General features: G+C 45.1%; 1 protein-coding gene across 2 annotated transcripts in view; it reads right to left on the bottom strand.

The window, feature by feature from the left end:
• The window catches only part of STX8 (syntaxin 8), a 1,659,484-nt gene extending 1,637,919 nt beyond the window's left edge, over window positions 1–21,565 (bottom strand). For both annotated transcript variants that reach the window (XM_069654576.1, XM_069654577.1), the window contains exon 1: window positions 21,450–21,565. In XM_069654576.1, coding sequence (XP_069510677.1) covers window positions 21,450–21,466 — 17 coding nt within the window. In that variant the 5' untranslated portion in view covers window positions 21,467–21,565. The remainder of the gene's footprint in view (window positions 1–21,449) is intronic.
• Between the last annotated feature and the right edge of the window lie 5,839 nt (window positions 21,566–27,404).

Genomic DNA, 27,404 nt, shown 5'->3' with positions numbered 1-27,404 from the left:
TGTATCTGCACCACTCACATATAAATTAAATATGGTTGGGGCCAGCATGCGGCCTTGACGAACACTGTTGGGAATTATAAGTTCTCTCGAAAGTAATCCATCGAAATTGAGTCTCACCTTCAACCTGGTGTCAGAATACAAAGCCATAACAATATCCAAAAGATGGATAGGCATATCAAGATGTCTTAAAACTTGCCATTGAGTTTTTCTGTCAACCAGGTCAAAGGCAGAACTCAAATCCATGGACGTGTTATGCTTGATTTATGCTTGATCCAAAATGGCGCGGGTGCGCAATACATTCTGGGAGCCATGTTGGATATTTACTTCATACCGCAGTGAAACGCTGCACACGCCATGTTGGATATTTACTTCATACCGCAGTGAAACGCTGCACACATTTTGCTGAGTGTTAGATTCACAGTGCTGAGACAAACATGCTTTTCCAAACCTGGTATGCGGTCAAGGCCATTTTTGCTGGGAAAGCTAACGTTGTTATGGCTTACTACTGTTCTCCGTGGAGCGTGTTTTTATAGAAGGGAGGCACTGCGCTTCTTGGGGGGAGCTCTCGATTGACCCAGCTGTCAACCGACGGCTGTTCCTCAAATGGGCAAGTGCAATTTCCAGAATGTTCGAGAATTAACTCCCCTTTGTGGAGTGTGTATATATGCGGAAGCCCGGAGGTGGTCAGGTGAGACTTCAGCCGGAGAAGGACGCTTACGTCCGGCATTCCTGTGAGCTGTGGTGCTCTCGGCCTGGCTGTTCCCGGGGTCTTCCAGCCGCTTCTGGACGAGATGAGGAATTCTGTTACGCTCACGGTGATGTATTTCTTTTTGACTTCTTTACTTCTTCTGTGATCTATGTCCTTGTTATTTTTTATGAGTTATTTCTATGTACGTGTAAGCTTTGAATAAATAGCCGTAAAGAGCTGATTATCTTCTATGAGTGCGTGGTTGTGAGTTATTGTGTCTGTCTGTTTATTGTTCAAAGTATTGCTCTATAATTTCATTGGTGATTTATGTTTGTTCCGTGCACTTTTCGGGGGAGAGCAATACATTTTTGGCGTCACGAACAGGATGCTCATGATGAGTTGTTCCAAGTATTCAAGAGTCTGTTGAAACGTAGATAGGATTTTGGTTGTTGTGTAAGTGAAGTTTTTGAATAGTGAAGTTTTTTCTCGCTTTTGTAAGTGTTTCGAGTGTATGTGGGAGTGATTGCAGTGTGGAGAAGAAAATATATAGGTTCACCAAGGTTTTGCTTTGTTTGTGATAATGAGTAGTTTGTTGAAGAAGAAGAACTTTACCGCTGGCGGTGACTGTTCTGATGTTGTTATTCCAGGCTGGACTAAGAGTCCGTATGATAAGTTGGCTCAGGCGTGGGCATGTGGTGCCAGTTTAAGTGAACCTTGGATCAAGGATTGGGAGATGCCGATCTGGCTGATGTAATTGCATGCTTGCAACAAGTTCCAGTAGAGCGTGGCAAAGAATGAGGCATTAGGTAGGCGAGGTTGGGTTCTTTTGCATGCTTATAGGCTAATACATCAAATGAAGGTGGAAATGAAAAATGAGGTCTTCCGATTAGAGAGAGAGCTAGTTGCAGAACGGCAGACTGCGTTAATGCAGCAGATTCAAATGAAACTGTTTAAAGATAAGGCCGACACATATCAGGCGGTGGCCGAGAGGGCGGCAGTCCGAGTAGCCCGGTACAAGTATAGGAAAAGACAGGGAGGGGTCAACAAAAGAAAGGTGGCAACTGTAATCGCTACCGCTGGCGTAGACTGGGATGGTGATATTTTTGATTCGACCAGTCTAGAAAGTAGTTCTGCAGATGAGTCCGACCCCAAACCAGAGGCGAAACAGAAAACAGTGGCGGCTAAGCCTGTTAGAAGACAGCGAGCCGGACCACACCCGCAGAATCCTGGTGGTGGTATGGTGGATTTAACCACTTTTGAGGATTACACACAAAAGGAGGTTGGGGAAATTATTACCCGTTTCAGGCAAAAATCAGGGGAAGCTTTATTGACATGGATGGTGAGATTACTAGATGGGGCTGCTGCAGGGTTGTTGGTAGATTCTACGGATTCACTGCGTTTTTTTCCCCTGTCAATTGACACCAATGTACAGGAGGTCTTAAGAACAGGACCGACCCCTGATGCAAATGGTCAAGATATGCAGGTGGCTTTGTTGCACCTGGTAGCCCAAGCATGTAACCGTATATACCCTATTACCACAGATTGGCCCAGCGAAGAAACAAAGTGGTATGCGTTGAGAGAAGCAATTCAAAATGTCAGAGAGCATGCTATGAAAGAGGCGATTCACATAGATGCTCCTGATCATATGTGAGCCGTGCCGCTCTCAGTTTCAACTCGAAACATGGTGATTAGAACTGCGCCACCCGCATACAAAAGTGTCATTATGACTTTGCTCGTAGGTATGACGGGCAAGGCTACTGATAAGGTAGCAGATGCCATTCGGCAACTTGCAGATTTGGGAGAGTGAGATAAGAGTAATAACAAGCCACGGGAGAGAGAGAGGGGCGTAGTGAGAGAAGAACCGAAGGCAGGCGGCAAGATAGCAGAGACTCCCGAGTATCCCGAAAAGATATGTTTTTGGAAATTGATGGCATTGAGACCAAAGTAATGTATGAATTATATAAAAAACGAGGACTTGCAGCCAAAGAGCACTATAAACAGGTTAAGAAACAAGTAGTCACTACGCCACAGGGGGACACCTCACCTTCTGCTCCCCCTGCGGAAGAACAAGACGAAGGGCCTATGGGGACACCTTCCCCGTACCAGCCGACATACGCTGATTTGAGAAAGGTGGCGAGTGCGATGCCAGAGGCGGAGTCAAGTCACACTCATTCGAAGTTTGACTAGGGCTTGGGCCACGCTCCGGCAGCGTCTGCCCGCATAAAAGTGGATAGGCGGCCTCATGTTGATGTGAACATTTTTTGTGGGCCAGGAAATACACAAGGGGTGCGAGCATCGATAGACACCGGGGCGGAGGCCTCTTTGATTCATGGTAATCCAACACAATTTAAAGGTAAACAGTTTACTATTACATGTTTAGGGGGAAAGGAGACCCCCGCAGTACAAACGAGAGTGGAAATGAAAATAGGCAATTTGAAGAGGCAGAAATACCAAGTGTTGATCGTCCCGATACCTGAATACATAATTGGCTTTGACATTTTGGAAGGGCTAACCTTGGGACTTGGCGGTAAAACGTACCAGTTTGGGGTGAGTGCATTGATTTGCACATCCATTACCGTAGGCAAATTGAAGATGCCCCCAGTGCAAGTGCCAGTGGCAACCAAGCGAATAGCAATGAAACAATACCGCATTCCTGGGGGGCACAAGGAAATTTCAGACACCATTAAAGAGTATGTGGAGGCGGGTGTATTACGCCCTATTACCACCTCATGGAACAATCCGCTCTGGCCTATTAAAAAGGGAGATGGGTCGTGGAGGATGACGGTGGATTACATGGAGTTGAATAAACACACTCCTCCCTTAGTGCCCACAGTCCCAGGTGCTATTACATTGATTGAAAATGTCCAAAGGTTCGAGGGGACTTGGTATGCAGTGATCAATTTAGCTAATGCATTTTTCTCTGTGCCAATTGCTGACGAGTGTCAAGAACAGTTTGCATTTTCGTGGGGTGGACGTCAGTACACTTTCACGAGACTACCCATGGGGTACATGCACAGCCCGATTATCTGTCACCGGCTGGTGGCAGAGCACTTAGATAAGATACCTTGTAAACCTGACATACAAATCTCTCATTACATTGATGATATTGTGATCCAGGGCAAGGATGAGCACAGTGTGCAAAGTCAGTTAGATGTCCATATGGAAGGATTGAAAAAGGAAGGGTGGGAGATTAATCTGAGTAATATTCAAGGTCCAGCTGAAACAGTGAAATTCCTAGGGATTCAGTGGCATCATGGGCATCGAGAAATGGTACCAAAAGCTTGACAGAAAATACTTTAATTCACCACTCCAACGAACAAAAAGCAAGCTCAGCAGTTTATAGGACTGTTTGGGTTTTGGAGACAGCACATTCCGCATTTAGGGCAGATATTGGCCCCCCTCTACAAGGTGACACGAAAGAAATATGAGTTTCAGTGGGGGGGGGGGGGAGAGCAGCAGAAAGCCTTTGAGATGGCGAAATACACGGTGCAGCAGGTTCTTGACTTATGGCCCTTGAAGGAAGGCGAAGTGGAATTAAATGTTTCTGTGCAAGACAATTATGCTACCTGGAGTGTGTGGCAAAAAAGACAGGAAACGTGTGCCATTAGGGTTTTTGAGTCGTAAGTTGCCCGACGCTGGTAACTCATATACTCCGTTTGAGAAGCAATTGCTGGCATGTTATTGGGCTCTTGTTGATACCGAGCAGATGACGGTGGGCCATGATGTATTTATGAGACCTGAAATACCAATCATGCAGTGGGTACTGAGCCCTCCTAAAACGCATCGTATAGGACATGCTCAAGAAGCCAGCATAATTAAGTGGAAATGGTATATTCAAGACAGAGCCAAATCAGGAAAGGGTGGAGTGGCAAAATTACATGAGCAAGTAGCTAACATACCGCCCTCAGATTACATACCACCGGAAGTGCCTGAAAAACGTGAGTCTCCCGTGAAATGGGGAGTACCTTATAGCGATTGGACCGTGGAGCAAACAGAGCATGCTTGGTTCACGGATGGTTCAGCTCGATACGTGGGAACTGAGCGGTACTGGAAAGCAGTGTTGTACAATCCCAAAACCAAAAAGATGTTGACAACGACAGGGAAAGGAAAGAGCAGTCAGTTCGCAGAACTTTACACAGTTTACCAAGCATTGAAACAAGAGACCCCTGGTCAGTGTTATGTGTACACAGATTCATGGTCAGTGGCGAATGGATTGGCAGTATGGTTGCCAACTTGGCAAAAGAATGGATGGAAGATTCATTCAAAAGAGTTGTGGGGAAAGGAACTGTGGCAAGATATTGCAGAAATGTTGTTACAAAGTGAAGTCACTGTATATCATGTGGGCACGCATTGTGCCACAGATTCATTAGAACGTTGGTTTAATTCTGTTGCAGATGAACACACCAAGATTCTCAGTGGATGCAGAGGCTCGGGAAGACGATATGGAGGGTTTGGCCAAATGGGCCCATCAGAAATGTGGGCACCTTGGAGAAAAGTCTGCCATCAGGTGGACACAAGCTCGAGGCATCAGTCTTCCTTTAGAAGTAGTGAAAACAATCATTTTGCAATGTCCTGTGTTCCAACACCAATAGCATAGACCTATACCTCAAATTGTTCGAGGCACATTGAGAAGAGGAAAATTACCAGGTCAAATTTGGCAGATTGATTATAATGGTCCTATGCCGATCAGCAGAGGTTGTCAGTATGCATACACTATTGTGGATACATACTCGGGACATTTGATGGTTTTGCCGTGCAAACGTGCAACCCAATTGAACACCATCAGGTTGTTAGATCAGATTATATTACATTATGGAGTGCCTTTGCAGATTCAAAGTGACAATGGGTCACATTTCAAAGGCAAATTAATCCAAGAATTTTGTCAGGAAAAGAGCATTAAGTGGATTTATCACATGCCCTACCATTCAGCTGCGGCAGGGTTAATTGAACGAATGAATGGGTTACTGAAAGAACAGTTGCGCAAATCTGGAGACGGCAGTTTGGCAGGCTGGCGTGATCGTGTGTTTGATGCGGTGCAAGTGTTAAACAATAGGCCTGTGTATGAACATGAAACTCCTTTGATGCGATTAATGACTTCTACTTTACAGGTTCAACCCAATTCAGTCAGAGAAACACTATTATACTGGGAACTTACTCCAGGTTCTTTAGCTCCCTATCGAGCAACTCCAGAGTCAGCCGGGGTAGACTTGCATTCCCATGAAGAAATCAGACTAGATCCACAAAGAATAGTTGTAATTGAAACAGGGATTGGAGTACAGATTCCCTCAGAGCATATGGGATGGATTGCCCCTAGATCTGGCTTAGCATTGAAGGGAGTTCAAGTGTTGGGAGGGGTAATTGATGCTGATTACCAAGGCAAAATTAAAGTCATCCTAATGAATAGTGGGGATCAATTGTTATCAATACACAAGGGTGATCGAGTAGCCCAATTGATAGTCATTCCCATTAAGTTGTCCATGATTAAGAAGGGGGAGCCTCCTACAGTATTAACTACCCGTGGGGATCGCGGTTTTGGCTCTTCAGACAGTATGGTACTGGGTGCAAAGGTGTGGGTGGAAAAGCCAAGTGGCCCACCAGTGCCCGCAGATGTTATTGCATCAGGCAAAGAGCAAGTAGTTCTAATTATGGAGCCTGGTAGAAAGAAATGGCAATATGTACCCGCAGACAAATGTTACCTGAGAGAGTGATGTGCAACACTGATATCTCTTTTCTGGGTTTGCTTTGTAGATCCTGGGTCTGGTTGGTGTAACTGTGGCACTAAATGGACTCCATTTGGGAGAGTTAAACAGTCTGCTGTTACCAACGACAAATGTCACATCTGTGCCAGTGATCAACGGGATTCTGTTAGTGATGAATAATGTTGTCCCCAAGCAGCCTTATACCAGTGCCGAAAAGCCCGCCAGACCGAAGACATGGATTTGTTAAATGCGACAAACACATCAGGAGCAAGTGAAAACAACCCTGATGCCAGCCGTGCAAGAGTCGTTTGTAGGAAGACGGAAACACTCTCCTATGATTACCCAAGAAGAGAATATGTGGATATATCTGGCACAGCAAGTACTGAACATATCACACTTTTGTCTTACTGATGTGCCCAATGCTGAAGCTTTATTGACTACGTGTTTAGTAGCAGTGCCGATGCCTGTTCCGGTTTTAAAGCATATCTTCGGCGTCACACATAATGATTCTTTAGTTCAAGACTCAGACATTAGACAATCTTTTTCAGTTTATGAATACTGTTGGTTCTGCCAAGAGACTGACAGAAAATGGAGAAATCTGACACGTGTTATTACTTATAATGTAACTCAAGGTGATGTGTGTTATATTATGACGTGCAAAGCACAAGAAATTGGCAAATGCCGACAAATAGAGTTGACCAATCAGTACAATCATACCCTGTTCGAAAGGCGACTATGTTCGTGAATGTCACGCAAATGTACCAGTGTAAATAACACTATGTCCTGCAATCATACAGTGATAACTGCTAGTCATTTGAATCATGTGAAACTTCCAACAGGACGGCTCTTTTCATTTGGTAACATTACATATACTTATATTTCAGCCAACATTTCTGGAGGTCCATGTGCTTTAACTCGATTAGGACTAATGATGTTTCCTTTACACTCAGCGATAACTCGAGGTAAAAGGTCAACTTTTGATTCCGTAGGTTTATCTCCTGACTGTGATTCACATGTACATTTGTTATCAGAAGCTGAGGTTGTAGCATTAACCCTTTCATTAGTGGGAGTTTGGGGTTTAGCTGCTGGAGGTTACAAATCTTTGATGAAATTAGCGTGTTTAGTAGTTAAAAATCTTAATCATACTTCGCAGGCTTTAGAAGAATTACTCCTTGATAGTCAAGTTATTAGAAAAGCAACTTTGCAGAATAGAGCTGCTGTTGATTACCTATTGCTAAAACATAATTTAGGGTGTAATGCCTTTGAAGGTATGTGTTGTTTCAATTTAAGTGACCACTCACGATCTATTGAAAGTCATATTCGAGGTTTGAGGGATCTCATTTCTCAAGTGTCTCAAGATCGTAATAGAAATTGGTGGGATTGGTCATTTTCATGGATACCTGATATTGGGGGTACACTGCGTTACATTTTTGCTTGCATTTTTATTATACTGTCTGTTATAATTGCGTGTTGTTGTTGCATTCAATATATTCCTAATTTAGTATTAACCTTTCGTAGGTTTCAGAGACCGGTTCCTGTGCCACCGGGATATGGAAGATAAATATCCAAAGGGTGGAATTGTTATGCTTGATTTATGCTCGATCCAAAATGGCGCGGGTGCGCAATGCATTCTGGGAGCGCTCGGAGCCATGTTGGATATTTACTTCATACCGCAGTGAACGCTGCACACATTTTGCTGAGTGTGCTGAGAAAAACATGCTTTTCCAAACCTGGTATGCGGTCAAGGCCATTTCTGCTGGCAAAGCTAACGTTGTTATGGCTTACTACTGTTCTCCGTGGAGCGTGTTTTTAGAGAAGGGAGGCACTGTGCTTCTTGGGGGGAGCTCTCGATTGACCCAGCTGGCAACCGACGGCTGTTCCTCAACTGCGCAAGTGCAATTTCCAGAATGTTCGAGAATTAACTCCCCTTTGTGGAGTGTGTATATATGCGGAAGCCTGGAGGTGGTCAGGTGAGACTTCAGCCGGAGAAGGACGCTTACGTCCGGCCTTCCTGTGAGCTGTGGTGCTCTCGGCCTGGCTGTTCCCGGGGGTCTTCCAGTCGCTTCTGGACGAGATGAGGAATCCTGTTACGCTCACGGTGATGTATTTCTTTTTGACTTCTTTACTTCTTCTGTGATCTATGTCCTTGTTATTTTTATGAGTTATTTCTATGTACGTGTAAGCTTTGAATAAATAGCCGTAAAGAGCTGATTATCTTCTAAGAGTGCGTGGTTGTGAGTTATTGTGTGTGTCTGTTTATTGTTCAAAGTAATGCTCTATAATTGCATTGGTGATTTATGGTTGTTCCGTGCACTTTTCGGGGGAGAGCAATACAGGACGCGACAAAAGTTGGTCTTTCCCCCCCATTTGCATTGATTTAACCATTATACACTTTAATATTAAACCACCACAGTCGGTACCAATTTTCTTTTTGAATCCTATTTGTTTAGGATCAAGAATTTGCTTTTCTAGGATCCATTTTTGTATATCCTTAAGGACCAGAGAAGCAAACAATTTGGACTTAGGGTCGGCGATAGCGATCGGCCTATAACTTGAAGGACACTGCTTAGACCCTTTTTTGAAAATGGGTAGAACAATCGAAACCCTCCATGATTGAGGGATAGATTTATAGGTTAGTACATTATCAAATAAAAAAGACAAGATTTTGGCCCATATGTCGGGATCAAACTTCAGCAATTTGTTTGTTAAATTGTTAGGGCCAGGTGCACCTGAATTTTTCGCTCTTTTAATAAGATCAGCAATGTACTTCAAGGAATAGTCCAGTGCCCAAATTGGACTCACAGTGGTGTCCAATACAGCAATCAAGTTGTTATTAGTATATAGTTTAGAAAAGTGACCCAGCCAAGTGCCCTCATTTATAGGGTTCAAGGTTGCATCTTTTTGCGGTCTTTCAAGCTCATTCATCCGAAATTGGAGGAGTTAAAACCACGTAACGATTTTAACATTAGTTCACCATCAAGATGAGTACGAGTGCCTCTGTGGTGTATAGTCCATTTTTTATATCGTTGTTTAATTTTCTTCTTCATAATAAGAAAGTTGGATACAGAGAGCCCCGATTTACTTAGAAGTCTAAGTTCTTTCCTAAGCAGGCATTTACAATTGTGTACTTCTATGTCTGTATGATGAATGTGTTGTTTGCTAGGACGAAGCTTGAAATGTGTACACTCTTCCAACCTGCAGATAGTATTAGTTATATAATCGGTAAAATTTGAATGAGTGTAATGCTTTACCTTTTGATAGTAAGAGAGTGTATCGTAATCTTTCACCATAGTGGCTGTAAATTTGACATTTTTTTCTGGGTCCATTTAATTCTATTACCCTTGGTGTTAGACTGCAATCCATAATTGTACACATTGGTAGTGGTTCTATGAAAGCGAGCAGATAGAACAATAGAAAGCATACAGTGATCACTGCTTTCTGATTCAGTAATGTCAAACTTCATCATACCTTTCGACAGCCCTACTGATAAGAAAATGTAATCAATAATTGACTCGTAGCCCCTTGCTTTCTAGGTATAATGGTCGTGAATCATCCTTTCTAGACCCCATACCTCAGCAAAATGAGTCCATAGACTCCCGCGCAATTTGGAGTTACCCCCCAGTCTATGCTGTGAATCAATGTTAGAAATAGATAAGTGACCAGCCAAACTATCACCAAAACAGTCGGCATTCATATCCCCTGTGATGACAAGCTGGCCCCCAGGGTTATCTTGTAGCCATAATTCAAAATGGGAACCAGGTTTAGTCAATTCATTCTGCAATTGAAAATCCGACGTTTCTGTGGGATTCCAATATACATTTGTTATGAGTAAAGGTGTTCCAACCTCATTCATTTTTAACTGATAGGAGACCACCAAAAAGTGATTGCCAAAAGACCATTCTTTGATCTTAGTTAGATAGTTAGATTCTTTAACAGCAATTACAAGGCCAGCCTTGGGGCGACCCTTGATCCCGCCCTGTGCACAAGGTAATAACACAATAAAGCCTTCCCAACACAGTTGATCTCTAGACCAAGTTTCTTGTATCAGTACAAAGTCATATCTGAGACCAGACGTAACCTACGCTGGCTCCCTGTCAAGCACAGAATATCCCTGAAAACGCTTGCCCTCACACACAAAGTCAGGGCTAACCTTGCTCCAGCATACCTCACTAACCACTTCACACCACACTCCGCCTTGAGACCTCTCAGAGCAGCCCAAACTAACACCTTGACCATACCGAGATTTAAACTCCTCAACTCGGGTGGAGCTAGCTTCCCGGTACAAGCATCCAAACTATGGAACACCATCCCCCCACATCTACGCGCAGAACCGTCATTCAACCGGTTCAAACATAGCACGAAATGTTGGCTCCATAACACGGACTCCTGACAGCTTAACTTCTGCGCATGCACTTGTTTATTATGCCAGCACCTACCTGTAACTATTTTGGAACCTGGCCAACTGTATTGTTTTGATTGCATACTGTATTGTTTTGATTGCATACCTATGTAACTGTATCCTTCCTGTAACTGTAACGTAACTCTGTTTAACCCTGTAACCAGCTCTACCTTACGCGCCCATATGCCCCAGGGCCTGGCTGCGCTTTATAAATAAACTAAATACAAATACAAATACTGAGAGAGTTCGGACATGAGTTTTTCATTGTGCATCAAATTGAAGCAACCTCTAGAATTCCATCTTACTAATTTTAGATTGGTGTGAAGGCTAGAGGGGCTTACCCAACTGTTTCAACGTGTCAATAGACTCCCGTAGAGACAAAGCCAGCCATCTCCATTCCCGTTTATCCAGGTTGGTTTCCGCTGGCAGATTGTCTCTTTTCAAGAGTAATTCTGGTTTCCCCCTTTCTTGTGCTTTTGGCTTCAAATCATTGGTAGTAGAAGTGGGCCTCGTGTACTTATGTTCATAAATGTCAAAGCCTCTACATTGCAACTGTTCAGATTCTTTCAGAAGCAAAGCCCTCACCAAGGGAGACACTATGACCAAACGTACATAGTCATATCTATTTTATGTATGAAATCAACAAACTGTATGTCTGCAGACATGATTAAACTTAGCTCAGGAATGGTGGCAAATAAAGATAAAAATGGAGGGTCTATTCAGTGATATATTGCCTGCATCATTGAATAATGGTCTTAGTATGGAATCTGGTAACTCAGGGTGAACTGGTAGTCTAAGGTCATTATACTGATGTAACTTAGGCATCGGTTCCCTACCACCACCCAATGTATACTCATTCTCAAAATTGCCAGCATGGTTAATACCCACTTTGTCATTACGTTTGTTATTATCTATAGTAATTTCTTCTGTTGGCATTACTGTGGGTATAACTACACGATTGCCCATGGTCTCTAGTGGGAAGTTGTCTTTGAACATCTCTAGGATCAGCTGACGCCAGTCACTTTCCTTGGTAGTATGGTCAACCTTTTCCAACTATCAGTGGGTCATATATTACCCTAGATGGTAGTATGGTTTCACCTACTTTTATCCCCGTTATGTCATTGCGTTTCTTGTGGTTTACGGTAATTACTCCATTTGTGGATACTGGAGGTAAGGCTTCCCCATTACCCCCAGTCGCTTGTGGGAAATTGTCTTTAAACACCTAAAGGATCAGCTGTCGCAGATCACCTTCCTTAGTTAAACGGCCAGCCTTGTCCAGTTATTTCAAGAGATCTTTGGTTGGCCTGGGTGGTAATGTCACTTGATTAGTTGAAATGGAAGGGAAGTGCTCATTTTCGTTCTGCAGAGTAGTCCCCATTAGAGCAGAGGAAGCTTTCCAGTCCGAGTTGCCTATACCAGAATTAACAGCGATTCCAACAGACTTCATCCCCTGAACACTCGATTCACCTCATTTAAGAGGGAAATCCATATTATTAATAGTTAACTGAGGGGAACATATGGTTTTCGCGACTATTCTTTCCCCATTCAAAACCAGTCAGAGGTTTATTTTGGAAAATTTCAAACATGTCTTCTCTTTTCTTTTTCATTACATCACAAAGGGTATAGTCTCCCTCAGAAAATGCACTCTGTGATGCTTGGTCGTTTGTTTTCTTGGCGTCTATATGCTGAACATTTTTTAAAGGGAGTCTTTTTTGCTTTGGGTATTTTGGGTAGAGGTATTAGTATTACATCATCATCATCCTGCATGGATGTTTTGAGTTCAAGGTCCCTCATGAATTTCAGCGATGATTTTTTGTGTATCACATTACTATTTTTTTCCTCTTTTTCGCTAGTTTTTTCCCCTGCCTCTTGGACACTTTTAATTCAAAAGTATCGGTGTCCTCCCGATTATGAGCTTCGTTTACTTCATTAGCTCGATTATCGTTCTCAGGAGCCATGTTCATGTCCTCGATACCAGTTACTGGAGGCTCACTAGCCTCTTCCTGCGTAGAGGGTATAATTATTATCTCTTCAGGTAGCACAGGTCGTTCCCACCCGCTTTTCCCTTTTACCAGATTATGATTCCTTTCCTCTATGGGGACTGCCCTTGTCTCAATTTGTATGACTTGGGTTAGAGCATTAGTAAATCTCCGGGGCAATAACCCAATTTCGGCAGATAGGTTCTAGCAGCCGTCTGCTTTCTCAATTCAGACAGCATCGACCTGTAGAAAATACTCATCATAACTGTATGATCAGGGCCTAATGCTAAACCAGATGGTTCATTCGGGCTCCCAGCATAGTTTTCAACAGGAGTGTAGCCACCAGATGGCAACATACAGGGAATATCCAGAAAATTATCGTAGCTAAAATTGCCTGTATCATTTGAAGCTTGTGTTGCCTTGTCAGCATTGTTTATGGTGTTAATAGTTTAATTAACTGGGGTGGGGTCAGGTGACAATACTTCCATAAATAGGGGTTGAGAAGGATCAATTTGATCCTCCGTTGTTTTACCCATAAGAGAACTTTCTTGAGCACATTGTAAGAGTGCATCTTCATCCTCGTTAGAATCAGGTACAGATAGAGCCGCTGCTCGATCGAGACTAGCGTGTCTCGTGCTCACAGCAACAAAAAAAGTCTGCTCTGGCATCCTTTCTCATTATAGGTAATTTATTCTTCGCCATCTTTAATATGCAAGTCAAAATCCACAAATCAAGAATGCAGGCGTATAAATGGGCACAAACAACAACACAGCCTTAATCACAGAAAAAGAAAACTCACTTCCAATAGCCTGCACCCCAGTCCACGCCAGTCGAACAGCCTAACAGCCACTTACTATGGTACTTCCGATGCGCGCGTGCGCGTGCCTCGCTAAATATAGGAAACAAAGAGCGGATGCTGGCGGACAGGGCGGCGGGGCCACAGTAGGAAAGCTATGGAGAGAGAGTAAACACAGGTAAGCTCCTAGAGCAGTATATGATATGAACCGCGTACCGCGGTAAGCCTCTAAGTATAAAACAATGTCCAAAGAAATGTTTCTTTTCGATTGATGATAGAAGTATAGCAGGAAGAGCAGCTCCAGCACGTCGGATCCAGCCTAACAGCCACTTACTATGACACTTCCGATACCATCTCTATATATTTATTGTGCATTGTCTAAAAAGGATTGACATTGCTTTTCCTGTGCACCTGAGGAAAGGATGAAACACTTCCTCGGTTATATGGTTGGATTGTGTTTTAAATGATGTGCCAGTCATAAGTGGTGTTAGACGAGTCACAAGTGTGTTGAAGTCTGTTGTGTTTCATTTACTGCCTTTCGGTCAATAATAGTGCAGAGGCTAGTAGCATGGCTAGTAGCTTTCAACTTGAAATAATGCAACTTGATACATGAAACAATATCCCAGCAGCAAGAATTGTATTCATGGCTTTAACTCCAGGGAGTCGACACACGAGAAGAGAGAATATGTCCCTCACGCACGTCAACAACATATTCATAGGAGACTTCAACCTCCCAGGCATCAAGGCCACCAAACCGATGAAGGAAGCTCTCCCGGCCTTCTCGACACACTCAGCCTCACACAGCACACGAAAGACCCAACACACGAGAAAGGAAACATCGACCTAATCATCACTGCACTGTCTTCCCTCCACTACAGCTCTCCTCTCCCGCTTGACTGGTCTTACCACCTAGCCTTGCCTTTTAACATCCTGCACACCACCCCAGTCAAGCACTCCCAGCAGACAGCCATCAGACAAACCTTCAGGTTCTTCAAGAACTTCCCGGTGGAAGCCCTCACGTAAGACCCCACCAACCTCCACCTTACATGGGCTGAACACCCCCAACCAAACTGCAACTCTCTACTGGAACAACTCAATGCCACCCTCTAAGCCGCCTTTGACCGGCACGCGCCTCTGAAACAACGCACATGCCAACCAAAACAGTCAGCTCCCTATGTGAGGAACCTGACGGCATCCTCCCATCTACTCCCCGGGATCTTCCTCTCAGGGGGCATTGGGAAAGGCCATTGCTCTTGGATCCCGACCTTGGGGGTGGATATAGGTTATGGTCAGCCTTTACCTCTTTCATACACACAAACTATCCCTCAATCATTCCCCTTTAAGACTGGGACGAGCAGGAGTCAACGGAGAGTTATGCACACTTCCATTCATTCACAATACTTTGGTACTGGGACGAAGAAGAGAACTATGGAGGAATGCCATTGGAATGGTCAGGCGTGTCCAGCCAATAGATTCAACTATAGTAATGCAAAGGACTTACACCTGCAACCTGTTAAGGGGCCACAGGTGTATAAAATGGGAGACCAGCATGAGGGGAGAATCTCGCCTGGAGGGACGGACGCAGCTAGCAGAGCTGGTTGGAGAGGGGCCAGTGAAAAGGACGCATATGCGTTGCGTAAGGGTGAGAGACGCTGGGGCCCGAGTGGGCCACGAGAGGGTCAAGACACCTGCAGTCCCCTGTGCAGTGTGTCCACAGCAGGAGCTGTGGGACACTGAAGGCTCCAGGCTGCCGCAGGCCACTGCAGCAAGGATCAAAGACAGCGGGCCCTGCCCGCCGAGGTTCCTGAAGAGCCCAAACTCATACCAGGGCGCTCTGGGGCATTTGAAAATACTGAATGAACTGAAACATATAAGTAAGTTTAAAGACTGAATTGAGGAACTTTGAATACTGAACAAGCTGCAAAAGTACTTTAAGAACGGAATAATAATTATTGAATGCCAAACTGAAGGAAAGATATGAAGAGCATATGAATGAAAAGTGAAGTGATAAGCAGTTATAAAGGAAGTGAAAGTAAAGTGATGAGCACTTATGAACAGAGTGTAAAGCCAGTAAGAAGCCTTAATGGACAAGGTGAAAGCAAGGTGGTGGAAAAGGATAAACATCACCGAGTGAGTTGTGTGAAATACACGTTGAGGCAAAGCCAAGAGACTGTTAACAGAATTGAATGTTGATTAACAACGTTCAGAGAGAGAAAACATGTGTTGGCAAGAAAGCCCAAAGAAACAAGTATAACAAAGTGCTAAGGGTTATCGGTTGTGTGACCTGTAATGGGTGGACCGTGTGGTCCGACAACTGCACCTAGACGAGCAACCCCTACTTTGAAATGGCCATGGAAAAGCCAAGATACAGACCTGTATTGTTTAACAGGTTCTGAAGTGATTGCAGAAAAGAACAATCTGTATGAACTAATGCAAAGCATGGATGTTTACAAAGTTAAACTGGAAAATGTAATTGAAAGCCAAAAGAATTTGAACTGATTATAGTTTTGAAGCTCAAAGAGCTGACTTCTTCGGGAAGGGAACCCCAAGGTATGTTTGGAATTGTTTTGAACTTAAGGGGAAGCTGGAAAACAAGCCAGGAGCTAGAAGAAGTTCGAACCTTTATTTGGAACACTGTTTCTGTTGTTGCTGACATCCCTACACATTGCTTATCTTTAGTTGTGAAGGCAAGTATAGGTTTTGGACACAGACAGACTTTTGAGTTTAACTTATTGACACAGACTATCCTTAGTTTCTGTAGGTAGGGAAATCCCACCTTAGCATAGGGCAAGTTAGTCCTTAATCCATCCTGACGTATAAGAAAATTAAAACATTTTGTAGAAAATTGAAACTGTTGTCTGTGTCTTACTTCATGAGGACTTTACACCTGGTACACGCAAGAACTCAACCTCAGCAAAAGAGTCATCAGGAAATGAGAGAAAACCTGGTGTCGCTCCAGGATGGCATCTGGCATGGCGCTCCTCCAGGAACTCTGAGCAACCCGCCGACAACTATTCAACACAAGAAATGCTCCTTTAACATTTTGTCCATTTTATATGAACCATTCCGTTTACATGTATATTCGATGTGTACTAGTTCTTCTTTATTAACATTCCCAAATACTCCAAGTTAGTGTCACATTTACGTGTTTGGAAGGCACCAGGAGCCAAAAGTAGCTCCTGGTAGCTGTTGGTTTCAAGCTAACCAGGCTCCATTATGCTAGAAGCAAGAACTAAATAGCTCCCATCTCCCCTCATATTCGAACCCTACGCACCCGCCTCACTTTCCAATGCTGGCGGCCAGAGCTTGTTTGGTTATGGGATGGAAGAGGGAAAGCTGTAGAGAGAAGGACATTTTCTGATGGAAAACATTACAGCCTCCACGCATGACAGGGATAAAATTAGGAAGGGTGAATGCGTGGCCTTCTGGCGAAAGTAACCCTGATAAGGGTCTGGGGCCAGGAAAGGGCCGTTCCAATGGTTTGTTGCCAAGGACGAAGGGTTGGCAGGTATTTTGCGGGACTCCAAGGATGAAGCATCGCTCTGGGCCTATGGACACACATTACTAGAGTGCCTACCTCAGGACTTTTCTGAGAATTTGCTTCATGCCTGCCGGGGGGTGGGGTTCGAAGGGGTAACACTGATGTTGGCTTTCAGATTGTTATAAGCTGTATGTTTATGCATTTACTTGTGTTCAAAACTTTGGAAAATAAAGAACAAATTAAAAAATAGCACTGTTGGTGAACACCTGAGGGAAATCTGCCACATGTTGGTTCAGCTAAGAAATGTAGGGACGAAGTTATCACCACTTCAGAAAGTGCAGTGGGCTAGAATGTGGTAGATCAGACACTGGGAATGTCTCCAGCTCAAGGACTACTTCCTGGATTATTTCTATGCAGGGTTACTCTGTAGAAAACAGACATGGTCAAAACAAGAAGAGTCCAATGGCACAAGGATTAGCAGATTTACATGATTGTGTTCGAGACAATTCTGCAGAAAAGGAGTTCAAAACTACCAATAATATGGATATATATCTAGCTTCTCCTCTTGAAGTGAAGAACGCCTGTCAAGGAATGCCCATAGTTTAGGTAGATGGATGTTTCTACCACAATAAAGAAAATGATGAGAAAGAGAGAGTTAGTAGCTGGCATGAACCCGCAGCCAGTTATAAAATTGGTCCCTGGAATAGCGTTGCCTCATCCAGGGTTATGCACCAACGAGCCTACAGAGCTATGGGCCTCTCCTGCCCCTTCGTTTGTTCACTCTCATTCACCCCGTTGTGGTGATGCTTTTGGTCGGCCTTTCTCAGGCTATGGGCTCCACTAGCCCCTCAGCTTGATCGGTTTTGTTCACCCCTTCCTGGGTTATGATCTCAGTTGGCCTTTCTCTGCAGAACCGATCAGAATGTATAAAGCCTGTCTGTACTGCAGTGAAGGACCAGCTCCAGGAACTAGTAATCCTAACCAATTCAGACTATGTCCCAAATGGATTTTTTGAGAATTTAGTGAACTGGAAAGCCAAAATATTTGCTTTGCACCATCAACAAACCCCTGATACATGGGAATTCAAACAATAGATAATTTAGTAACTTCCAACAACATGACCGCATTTTGTAAGAAAATGAAAGGTCATTCAAAGACTGACGGTCCCGATAAACAGGAAACAATTTGGCCGCCCAACTCGCCAAAACTGGAGCAATCCAGGACAAGTACATTGACATGGAAGATCTCCTTGGAGAAATAGAAATAGCAGCAGTGACTCGAGCACAAACCCAAGCTGAAAATGAGCCTTCTATTCTGCAATGGAGTCCAGATGCTCCAGACCAAGATTTAATCACTGCACAAAAAGAAGATCCAATCATAAGACGATTTTATCAATATCTGGGAGGACCCAGACTGGAAGGGGAAGAAGGAACTTTGTGTATTCAAAATTCAAGGACTTTCTTCGGTCATCCCATTCTGGTCATGATCAGTGGGTGTTACCTACTTCATTCTGAAGCATAATGTTAAACCACATAAATGTCAAACCACTGCCTGCCATCAGTGTCTTGCTGCCTGCCCACCAATCATGGACCAGGCCGATGTGGCCCTTGCTTCCCCCATGTGCGGTTTTGCCGGCCCTTGAACAGTGCCATCAACTGCCCAATAGTCCTAGCAGGGGCAGGGGAAGCGGAAGCTAGGCGCAGCCACAACCGCTGCTTCATCAGTTGAACATCTCCCGCCTGGAGGAGGGAGAAGCAGAGGGCAGCCTCCTGCTGCCTTGGGAAGACCACCAAGTGTAACTGACCTGCTGACAAGTGGGCAGCACCACCACCCCTCAAGTCACTCAGCTGGCTGCGGCTCTCCCCCTCCAACCCCATTAGAGTTCTCGTGCAGCCAAGTCACAAAGCTGACCGCAAGACCTCATGCCTTGGGGGAGCGTGGCCGATGCCCTGCCAATCAGCGTATTGCTGCAACACACCCGCCACCAAGAGGAAGTTGACTCCTGCCTGGGGGAGGGAGAAACTGAGGGCGGCCTCCTGCTGCCGTGGGAAGACATATTACACCTGACTGAGAGAGTGTGGCTCAGACACCATGCCACCTGTGTCTCGCTGCCCCACACCCGTGGCAAGGTTGAGACTCCTGCTTGCTGCAGCCTCTCCGAAGGTGGCATACCATCATGCCGGCACCGACTTTGGCATGGTCCACCATTGAGAGGGTGCTTGTGCGCCCAGGAAGAGGGGTGTGTGTAACATGCTGCCACCATCAAGAAGCAGTTCCGCCTGGGGGAGTCTGAATGTGGTGCAGCCTAGACGCCCTCCAATGTCTCGCTGCCCGCCCCAATATCAAGGGACTAAGCCGATGTGGCCCTGGTGCCCAGAGTGCGGTTTGCCAGCCGCTGAACTGTGCCATTGACTGTCCTGAACTGATACTAATGCAAGTTTGAACTGGTTTCCTGAAAGCCCTGCAGTTGCTTACAGAGGACTCAGTAAACCTATATTTAGATGTCGTGAGCCTGCATGTAACATATATGCTTAAAGTGGTCACAGGTAAAATGAATGCGAAGCTGTGCTCCTGCAGTGTCGGCATGCTGTGTATGGTGCCAGTATCTGTCAATGGTATCATTCTGGGGTTGAAGTTCCGTTTATCCCACGTGTAATAAAGTGTTCAGAACGTGGTAGAGGTGCCAACAGACCATCAGTAGACCACCAACACTGACTGTTACCCGCCAAATGTTTACAGCGTGCTTGATATATGCTCGCAACTATGTGAGTCCCAATGTATGTCGGGCATTGTTTTTTCTGCAATTCCCAAGTGGTCTGAGTATTGTCATTTTGTAGCGGGGAGGAGGGTGGTCCCAGATAAAATGAATGCTTAGCTGAACTCCCGCAGTTTGTCAGCATGCAGTGTATGGTGCCAGTAGCTGCCAATGGTATCATTCGGTGGTTGAAGTTCTGATTCTCCCATGTCTAATAACGTGTTTAGAACAATATTCAGTAATACTGGTTTTTGTTTCGTTATGAAAAAGGAAGAGTGTGGTGTGGCCCTCCTAAGTGTATCGTCCTTTTAAGAGGTGCAGTTCCTGCAAGCACTTGCCGTAGAACCGCGGCAGACTCCAATACTGGAACGTATTTTTCCATCTCTCATTCATGGGCCGGCTGGCCTCACCGTGTGATCACATTCCTGCGCCCCTGGCCTGCAGGCCCCCACCGTGTGATTACGATCCTGCAGGTCTTGCTGACCTAGAACCCTCCGGCCAGTATGGTGCCCTGGGTCCACCCAGGCCACTCTATAGTCTGGGTGTTCTCGGCATCCACGGTGTCCCAGGCACGTGCCTGCAGGGCCTAGCAGGGTCCTCCCTGCAACACAGTAAGTCCGGATGATCCTGGTAACCAACCAAGGTTCTCGGACCCCCTCCGACCCCAACACTGATGGGGCCGTCCCCACACGATTCTCCAAATGCATCCAAGAAAGTATTTGCTAGCATCGTGGGACCAACAAGTGGTAGGATTTGAGTTTCAGATGTGGTAATTTGCATAATGGTGCCATCACAACGAATGAAGCACCAAGAATGTGACCCAAAGACATCACATGACATTTTGGTCTTGGCAGTGAGTCGCACATTCTGACAGAAAGAAAAAAAAATGTGAAAATGACAACACCGTGTTGGTGTCACCTTAGCTTCCATGTGACCGTCTCTTTCCCCATATGTTTCAGTCATCCTTAATGCCGCAATCATAAAGCACAGTGTCTATTGAACCAAGCGTTCCTTTCCGTTTGCCAATGCACATATAGTCGTGTATTCAAAAATATAGTACAGTGTGTTCAGCCAAGCGTGATCACCTATATGCCATGAAATATACTTTCAAATAGACATACATCTTGTTAAAACGGGTAACAAACACAAACTACGTATTAAATCCGGATAGTAGATTAACATTCTCTCAAAAATAAGGTAACTGCTATCAGGGCCAGGGAGAGGGTGGCGGCGAGATTTGGCGCTGCTCGACTGGCTCGGGCTCTGCAGCAAAGTAAATTGTGTCCATTTTCAGCGAGAATGTGTCTAGTCTACCAACAACTCGGTATTTTTAACACACACTCCGCACACCATTTAAAAGGTCCTACTTAGTGTACAAACGTACCCACTCCGGAGTTATACGGGGAGATACACAAATGGGCTAGGAGCATCTGCATGTCAGCTGTAGGACTACTCAGGAAAGCAGCATGTTACTGCCTAACTCTGCGTGGTTGGCATTGGCAAGTATGTACAGCTACAAAAGTACTCTGGGACATGTGATGCTTTGGGTAACTTAACGTAGACTGCAGTGCTGAGCCCCATGCCCTGTCAAGCTAGCACGGCGAAATAGCATTAAGACCCTGGTGACTCCCTGCTGTGCCCATGCTCCTCACCAGGGGTCCGGTGCCATTCTGCAGCAGTTCTTTGGTGATGCTTAGCTTCCCTTTTCAAGCTGTACTGTCTGTAGTAAGTAGTTCCCACTTCCCTTTAGAGTAACGGACCTCACAATAGTTTCTCCTCACGTGACTTATACAGCGTTCCATGCAAAGGGTTCTAATAAAAGACTAGAAGGCTAATTTACCACCGGAAACCGAGTCAGCACTGGACGCCATGCTAATGGATAAAGTAGCGACGGAATCCCTCTCTTTTGTTTAAAGCCAGCAACGTTTTCAACCATAAATGGACCTCCTTTACGTTGTCCTAAATTATAAAAGTAACGAGGGCCCTCGTATGTCAGTTGTGCACATTTAAAGTGTTTTCTGGTCTGTGGGTTTTTTCTACTGAAAATGTGTTCAACAGTGGCGTCGCTAGGGAGAGGGATAGGGGGGCCAGTGCCCACCCCCCCTCTGAAACCCTATGCCCCCCTACTTAAGGCGAGCAGTGACTGTGTTCTCTGTTCGTGGTGTTATTTGCGACACTCACAGGCAAATGTCTGCAGATCACAGGGCAATACTCCTTTTGTCTCAAAGCGAGCAGTGATCTAGCAGCTTACAGCCCCTCCCATCAGAATGTAGTCCACGAAAGTGCTAATGATGGGCCATTAGTCACTGAATTGTTTCGTGCCTACATTCTGATGGGAGGGGAGGTATAGTGGGGTGTGGGTAGTTGGTGTGCACAAAAGCCTCTCTGCAGGAATGCTTGTGACTTCACACATTACCTTTCATAGGTGCCCCCCACTTTTGTCTTTGGTTCCTGGCAATGCCACTGGTTCAAAACGTCCTTTGTTTTTACATTACATAACAGTTGTATGGTTAGTTTTACATTAGCAGATATATGTGCAATATTAGACTGTCACGATTTTCTGTCTTATTTTGGAACCTGTCACCCTGCAAGCAAATGTTATGTAAATTATAAGTGATGTTGAACAGGACATTGCACGTAAAAGGGGTGACTCTCAATATTGAAAGAGGATTGCTTTTTGCGTGCAACAGCCAATGATGTCCATGTTGTACAGTGAAGTACAACATAGTGCTAAAGCATTAGGTAAACTACATTTTAAAATGCCACTAACCGCAGTGCCACCAGCATGGTGTAATTCATGACTCTTAGAAATACTGTCCAACATTTGGGAATAGTTAAGGGGAGATTCTATGTCAAGACACGGAGGCTCGGATTATGCTTTTTCTCAACTTTACTATTCGACCAGCATCATCAAACAATAACTAACATACAAATGCAAAAAACTACAATCCCCATATGTTTATTTAGAGTCTTATGTAGTTTGTAATGTTATTGGTCTTTCCAGCATGTGACCTTAAACCACCAATAACCTCTGTCCATCTCTATAAATCCTGTCCGCCATTTTATGTATTCGTCTTTCTTTGCTGCTCGGGCAGGGACTTAAGTAAATTTTTGCATTACTTCACTATTGTACTTTGGTTTCTGATTTACTTGTTAATGTTAAAGTCAGTTAGACACTTAACGCGAGCAAACTGAGTGTGCAGCGTTAGGTAGACATGGTGGAGCATATCTGCAAAATTTAGAGAAGGTTTATTCATACATAAGTGGACCGCGATGGGACTGACAGTTCCGGTGACTGCAACAATAAATTGTCAATAAAGGGGGCACTGTGATCACAGAAGTGTGTGGAGCCCGACAGGACTTATCATAGTCCCAGCGCTCCTTAATATCACTTCCGTGACCGTTATACAGTGTTTGGAACCCCAGAGAATCACTAATTAATCAGCCGTGACTATTCTGCTTAGTATCCATTACTAGCGATCGTATTCATTTCCTTGAGATTCACGGCGCAAAGCGCGTGTGAGGGCTAACGGCAGCAGTAACAACGCGGTTCAAGGGAACAGCGCCACCTGGTGGCCAGAAGGATCAGCTCATCTTAAAGGAGGTTAGCAAGAAAAATATAGCCATAAGAGCACTATTGAAGTTAATCTGCACTGATAAATTATATTTTGGATGGGTGCAGGCCCAAGATAACCTGTTGTCTTGACAAACAGTGGCACATCTGCTTTACTCCTGAGATGTCCAGCTCCATTGAAGAGGGTATGGGTCATATATTGCACCAAGCTCTGGGACAGAGTATAGGTCACAGCTCACAACTGCTGGCAATCATGGAGGACTGGCTAAAGTTCTCTAAGGGTATGGAAGAACTTCGAGGGACAAGTGGACAAGGAACTGAAAAAAGGGGAAGAAAGAAAGCATGCAAGGATAAGAAAGACCAAGACCCCCCAGGCGCGCCACTTAAAGGAAAGGGCACGAGAAAGACAGTAAGCCTAAAGAATAAAGAGCGAAAATGGCGAGATGCAACCTCGGACATTTCCGAGGAATATGATGAAGACGATTTGGGGAGTCAATCATCAGAGGAAGAAGTTGAAATTACATCCTCAGAAGAAGAGGAAAGTAATAGAGCTTCTAAGAAAAAGAAGGTGGATGACAAGGAGGAAGAAGCCGGGGATGAGTTTGACCTGGACGCCTTGATCCATCCACGTTCCTCAGAATTGGAACCTCCGACTAAGAAAGCGGCATGCATAAAGAGAAGACTCAGAACCCAATTGGCAAAGGAAGCCAGAAATAAATTGAGGGCGGAATGCCCAAGACCACATTTGCAGGAAGGCATAGAGGAGACCCCAGATATTGATGACTGCATGGTCACATTTATGGGGAGATACGTTAAGGAAATTAAAAAAGGTCTGGACAGGTCCTGGCGCTCATGCCAGGACAAAATGCTGGACGTGATTGGTCCACTGACAAAAATCATGGAGATGGCAGACCAATCAAAAGAAAAACATTAAGCAATAGACCCAGCTATCCTGTCTGGGTGGGCCCAGAGAGCGATATGCTTGCTGGGTAACCTGGGTAACGCCAATAGCGCAATCATGGCAGAGAGAAGGAGATCGATTCTAGTGAAGATCGATTCCCAAACTTAGAGAACTGGCCACATCAGACGCAGCCGTTTCCTCCAAAGGAAAACTCTTCGGAGAAACTTTCATAAAAGAACTGACGAAAATTTGCTAACTAATATGCGCAATTGATAAAGCCCAGGCTTCCTTAAAAAGGGTATTTGGCAAACAGGTTTTTGGCTGGGCTGGAAGAGGCAGGGGCCACTCTGCCAGCTGCTACACAAGCAGCAGGTTACATACCAAGAGATATCGCTGGAAGCAGGATGAAAGGAAGCCCAACCCGTTCTACCCTTCGAGAGAAAGAGGGAGAGGGTGGAGACATGCAGAAAATCAGCACCAACCCAATTCAGGTGAGAATGAAAGCGCAGGCGCAAACATCAGATGCACAAACTCCCCCAGTAGGGGGGAGAGTAGCAAAGTTTATAGGAAAATGGCGAATGATCTCCTCAGATTATTTGGTTTTTAGACACCCTACACGGTTTCCACTTAGATTGGCAAAGTACACCATGGCTGGGGAGATGGCCAAAGAGACTAGTGCAGAGCACGGCAGACGAGGAGCTGTTAGATACGGAATTAGGAGAGCTAGCGTGCAATGCTGCCATAATGCAGGCAGGAGATACGAAGGACAGCTTTATAAGCAACAGTTCCTAGTGAGAGGACGCCACAAGATAAGATCAATAATAAATCTAAGAGAACTGACCGTTTTTGTAGTATACCGACATTTCAAGATGGAGGGCATACACCTCCTGAGGGACATCTTCCAGCTAGGGGACTGTCTAGCCAGAATAGATCTAAAAGATGCTTACCTGACCATTCCTATGGCAGTAGAACAGCGAAAGTTTTGGAGATTCCAGTGGAAAGGGAAAATATGGGCATTTACATGCCTACCGTGCGGGCTAGCATCAGCCGCATGGTGTTTCACGAAGGTGATGAAACCTCAAGTAACCTTCCTCAGGGAAAGAGGGGTCAGACTGATTATTTTATTTATCTGGACGACATTTGTATAATGTGCCAAGACAACCTACTGATCAGGGACAGGTGGACACCACCTTAGACCTACAGCAACTAGAGTTCCTAATAAACTGGGAGAAATAAAGCCTGCAGGCCGAACAGAACATGGAATTCCTGGGTTTCAAGATAGATACAGTGGAGGGAACATTAAGTCCCCCTCTGACCAAAGTAAACAATATCAAGAAGGAGATAAGGAGCAGGCTAGAGGCAGAGATGATATCTCTGAGAGAGTTAGCAAGACTAGTGAGACGCCTGGCATTGTCAATTCAGGTAATTTTTCCAGGTCTGCTACATTACAGGGCCCTACCGAGATTAAACATCCAACTCCTCAGGAGGGGCGTATCCTACGAGCAAAGAATACCCCTTTCCCTGGAAGCAAAGGAGGAACCGAAGTGGGGCTACAACAGATGGATGCCTAGAATGGAAGGGCAAAATGTGTATCATCCCAGGACCTAGTGATAAAGCCTGATGAAGGCAGGTGGGGATGGGGAACCAGATGTGGAGATCTGTCGACGGGGCATATGGTCAGAAGAACTGAACCTCCATATAAACTGCCTGGAACTCCTAGCGGCTTATTTGCGGTGGAAATCCTAGCGTGCTCATTTGCAGTAAACTGTTTGATGCAGGAGAGGGTACGATGCTGCGTGCTACTCAAGATGGACAACGTGTCAGCAATCCGATATATATAAACAGACTGGGAGGCACAAATTTAAGAATGTTAGCGTTGCTAGCGAAAGGATTCTGGCACCTCTGACTACAGAGAGAAATATCAGTGATGGCAGAGTACATACCAGGCTGTCAGAATGAGGTTGCTGACCGGAAACTCCAGATTCCTCAGGGACCCCCAGCGATTGGAAGCTGGACGAAAGAGTCTTTCAGATATTAATGATGAGATGTAGTCCGTGGAGAACAGACCTCTTTGCATCGAGATTGAACAGGCAAATTGCTTGTTTCTTCAGTTGGAGACCAGACCCAGAAGCGGAAGTGATAGACGCATTCCTACAACAGTGGGGTCCGGGCAAGGAATATGCATTTCCTCCATTCGCAATGATTGCGAGGACATTAGCACAGGTGAGGAGATAGCAAGTATCCATGGTGCTGATCACACCAGACTGGAGGGGACAAGCATGGTTCCCGGATCTGCTAGGGATGTCCCACGACAAACCAATAGCACTACCGAGGTTTGATCTAATAGTGAGGGACCCCGCAGGGGGAGGTCAACCTCTGGTGAAGACAGGCAACATCAATTACATTGCATGCACAATTTCAAGGGACCCGGGACTAGGCCAGAACTATCAGACAAGGCTGAACAGATTATTGAAGAAGCCTGGGTACCTGGGACCAGGAAAGCATACAGATCATCCTGGTAAGGATGGCACAATTGGTGGTACACGTAGCCAACCTTTTGGCTCATTTAGCAGCTCAGGCAAAAGCATATAGGACGATCAACACAGCTTGTTCAGCTATTTCAGCAGGACTGTCAAGGCTGGGTGGACCTTCACCCCACTCCTCCTCACCTGTGTCTTCCCAGGAACTGTTTTCTTCTTTAGTCTTGACGACTTGGTAGGTCTTTCTCTTTGTTCCTTCTTGTGATGAAGGTAAGGGTGAGCCCCCTCAGTCGCCACCTTGACTAGGGAGAGAACCTGGGTCAAGGGGAAGACCAAGGGGCAAGCCCCTAAATCAGGGAAAAAGCCGTAGCAGAAAAAACCCTGATATTGAGATGGGTAACTGATGGGTCTTTCGGTATGGTATGGCTGAAGGATGACTTCAAACTGCAGATAGAATGGCTGAAGATGATGACAGCTGACAGTCCTTGCGTTAGAAGGATATGAAGGGAAGCGTTCAAGGAAGTGGAACACAATTCAGCGATCCGGAATCTAGCCGTGGGTTGCAAGCGGACCAGAGTAGACAAGGTAAGGTAGGAACTTAAACAGGAAAGGCTACTGAAGGAGGCAGCCGTTGGAGTACTAAGTGAAAGGG

Source organism: Ambystoma mexicanum, chromosome 3q (assembly GCF_040938575.1).
Source record: "Ambystoma mexicanum isolate Mex_15411 chromosome 3q, UKY_AmexF1_1, whole genome shotgun sequence".
In the NCBI taxonomy this organism is placed as follows: Eukaryota; Metazoa; Chordata; class Amphibia; order Caudata; family Ambystomatidae; genus Ambystoma; species Ambystoma mexicanum.
This window is presented reverse-complemented; position numbering and strand designations above follow the sequence as displayed.